The 2,922-nt window shown below is 45.3% G+C and overlaps 1 protein-coding gene across 1 annotated transcript; it reads right to left on the bottom strand.

The window, feature by feature from the left end:
- Nucleotides 1–804: 804 nt before the first annotated feature.
- Nucleotides 805–1,943, bottom strand: LOC136462697 (uncharacterized). Its single transcript, XM_066461758.1, has 3 exons — nucleotides 1,764–1,943; nucleotides 1,472–1,642; nucleotides 805–1,009 (listed from the first exon to the last, which is right to left on the bottom strand). The coding sequence occupies exons 1-3, from the start codon at nucleotides 1,941–1,943 to the stop codon at nucleotides 980–982; spliced, it is 381 nt and encodes a 126-aa protein (XP_066317855.1). The 3' UTR covers nucleotides 805–979.
- Between the last annotated feature and the right edge of the window lie 979 nt (nucleotides 1,944–2,922).

The raw sequence follows: 2,922 nt of genomic DNA, 5'->3' as shown, positions 1-2,922 counted from the left end.
CGTGATGAGCACTTGGCCTATCTTCAGCGATGCTCGCACTGTCGAAGGCACCCGCAACAGCATCCTCTGCTCGCGCCTCCGCAGCTCATTGATGGCTTCACAGCTCTGCTTCCAAGTGTTCCGAAGTTCGATTCTGACAGGCTGTAGCTTGATCTCTGTTGCAGTCCCCTGGGGATCCGCAACTTTCGTGAGCAAATTGTGGCACGTGTCCACTGCATCTTTTGTTGTTGGCGATGAAAGCTTTTGGCAGCACGTGATGAGAGCTGCAAAGCTTGCAGAGACCTCGGAGAATCAGAGTGTTGTTTGATGTGTTTGTCTGGAGTGGTGGAGGTGGATCAGGAGGTGAGGGTATGATTGGAGGATCTGGTGGCTTGGGAACAATGGGTGGCGGGTCGATCTGACGTTTTCTATGTCGATGAGAGGAAATAGGAAATGAGCGAAAGAGGCAAGAATATAAGACGTGCGTTAACCTTGTGCTTTATTATCCGCAAAAGTTTAAGCCCTTTGATGCCATCTGCACGAGCAACATTCCGCTGCCTGACGCGGCAGATGGTTTTTGAGCCACAAACCACGGAAGGACCCGGGCAACAAGCCAACAACAGCTAATCAGCCACAAACCACGGAAGGACCCGGGCAATAATCTGTCACTTTGCTGTTAAGCCACCCCTCCGTGCAGGATATAAGTTAAGTTCGGATGCGGCAGCGGGTGAACGTCCCGCGGCTGCCAAAGTGAAAAATGAGGTTTGGACTACAAAACTTAACGGTGCAGTTAAATCCAAAGATATGTCATTGGAGCAACAAATTTAAATAGCACAGTGCATTCTAGTAGTTGTTACAGTTTGATCTGACAACCATGCCCAACAACAGTAGGCATGTACTCCGAAACGAGTACTGTGCTTAACCTAGACGCCCATATTAGTGAGCAAAGTGTTCCAGCCAAAAGAAACTTCATCCATGGAGCTGCCCACCATCATTGTTTCTAGTTATTAGCCACTAGATCAAGCCACATCTGCAGTAGAAAAGAAATATACTACACATGAAAACAAAATTTGGTGCCAGAACCATCATGATGACCTAAGATTAACATGTACAATTTATTCCTGAGTGATTGGCATGTTTACCACCAATGAGTCTAAAATTTTTAACACTGGCACAAGGCTTACCATTAAATGATATGAATAAAGTCGAATTTGATTAACAGAAGGACACAAGAGGCATTATAAATACTAAGTGAAAAAAATGAATCTATGCTATCCTTGCGAAATGGCCAACCCATCGGCTCATCCCATGTCGAGCTAACCTGCTCAACATTTTGTATGATCATGTGAAGACAATTAGAACTAAATGAATAAATCCTATGTTACAAACAGAAGGGCATAACAGCATTTAATAACTAGACTGCCCCACCAAGACATGGAGCAGCCAAAAGAAATCCAACAGCAGCGCCATTCTGATCACCCATTCCACTAACCTTGGAAGAAGGAAAGGAAGACTCTTTCAGTATGCTGAGCATAACGTCCAAGGTTCTGGCGCGAATCAAGCGGCATTCCTCAGGCTCGTGCCGTGTGAAAAAACTGAAGGTGATAAGCTCGTCCTCTTTTTTTATCCAATCACACATCAATTTGCACTCTTTTGTGATGCCCTTTAATTGAAGCCATTTGTGCAGTAAGTGCCGGTAAGTATTAAACATAGAAGAGATGGAGGATGCTAGTTAAACCTAAGAGTGTTTTGGCAGAGGTGGCGTGATGCGGGCAGGCACTTACCACCATGGAGGCGGCGGCATCAATGGCACGGGATCCTTGTAGGTGCATAAGGCTCAAGGCGCACATGCGGATCATGCTGCTCTGCTGGATGATGCCATCAGTAGGCTCAGCACGATGCTTTAGAAGCTCACATATCAGGTCAGCCTCCTTGCTAATACACTTGAAACCAAAGTTTTGCATTAGTCAAAAGCCATAAAAGAAGTACTACATTACTGAAAGCGCATGTGCTGAGTTGGATAAAAAGTAGTAGTGAAACAGTGAGCATGTAGGGCTCAGGGCCAAGTTGGCACAATTAAAATGGCACCACAACAAATAGATATAAAGTCTGCAACAATAAAAAGATAAAAGCTTAGATCGAGCACCGTTTTGCAGCAAGAAGCAGGTCACAAACGTTAGATGATAGTACATTGCTTGCCAATTTTGAACTGTGAAGACAGGACTAGAAACCCTCCCCCCCCCCCCCCCCCCCCCCCCCCCCCCCCCCCAAAAAATGTCTTTTTTTCCTTTCTGATCTGGTCAGTAGCTAATTGTCAACAGCAAAACACATTTGGTCAGTAGGACTAGAGAGTAGTAGTACTTCTGCGGTGAATACGACACAATTTTTTGCTTTGTTTACGCCCAGTTTGAGGCACATACCGCAAAAGCAACAGTGGAAGCAACAGGAAGTCCGCCCTCTTCAGCAAATATGATTGAATGTGCATGCTTCTGGATCAGGTTACTCTGAACGATAGTGTTGACAGGCAAGATCACAATCGGGGAACGCAGCACCCGAGTGTTCCACAAAGACACAAGTTCCTCCTCCTTCTTGAGACACTATTTGACAACCAGTTTATTCAACAAAGCAAGAAGACAAGCAAAGAAAAAAAATTAGGAGGTTTTGACTGATGGTTTAGAAAGGGCAGTTGTATACTTACAACTTCGGCCGAAGCAACTGTCGATACGGGACCCACAGGATACCCCGCAAGGGAGAGAGAAGATCTAGTTCAACTAGGATTCTTCCCATGTAAATCTTAGTAGCAGAACTATTAAGTAATCCTACTAGGAAATCTCATTGTAAACCGACTAGGACTCTGGCCTCCTGACTATATAAAGGAGGGCAGGGCTCCTATCAACAAAATACGACACTTGAGAATCAATCCAACGCAAAGGCCTAAGGCCG

This window comes from Miscanthus floridulus, chromosome 7, assembly GCF_019320115.1.
Source record: "Miscanthus floridulus cultivar M001 chromosome 7, ASM1932011v1, whole genome shotgun sequence".
NCBI classification, from domain to species: domain Eukaryota; kingdom Viridiplantae; phylum Streptophyta; class Magnoliopsida; order Poales; family Poaceae; genus Miscanthus; species Miscanthus floridulus.
The sequence above is the reverse complement of the archived record's forward strand: the minus strand, read 5'-3'. Positions and strand labels throughout refer to the sequence as shown.

Excerpts from the sequence above, each read along its gene's own strand:
- LOC136462697 (XM_066461758.1), bottom strand. The coding sequence starts at position 1,943 with ATGCAAAACTTTGGTTTCAAGTGTATTAGCAAGGAGGCTGACCTGATA. Across the intron at positions 1,643-1,763 it reads ATGCCGCCGCCTCCATGGTG|GGCATCACAAAAGAGTGCAA; the intron begins GTAAGTGCCTGC and ends CTTCAATTAAAG. Across the intron at positions 1,010-1,471 it reads CTTCCTTTCCTTCTTCCAAG|ATGTGGCTTGATCTAGTGGC; the intron begins GTTAGTGGAATG and ends TTTCTACTGCAG.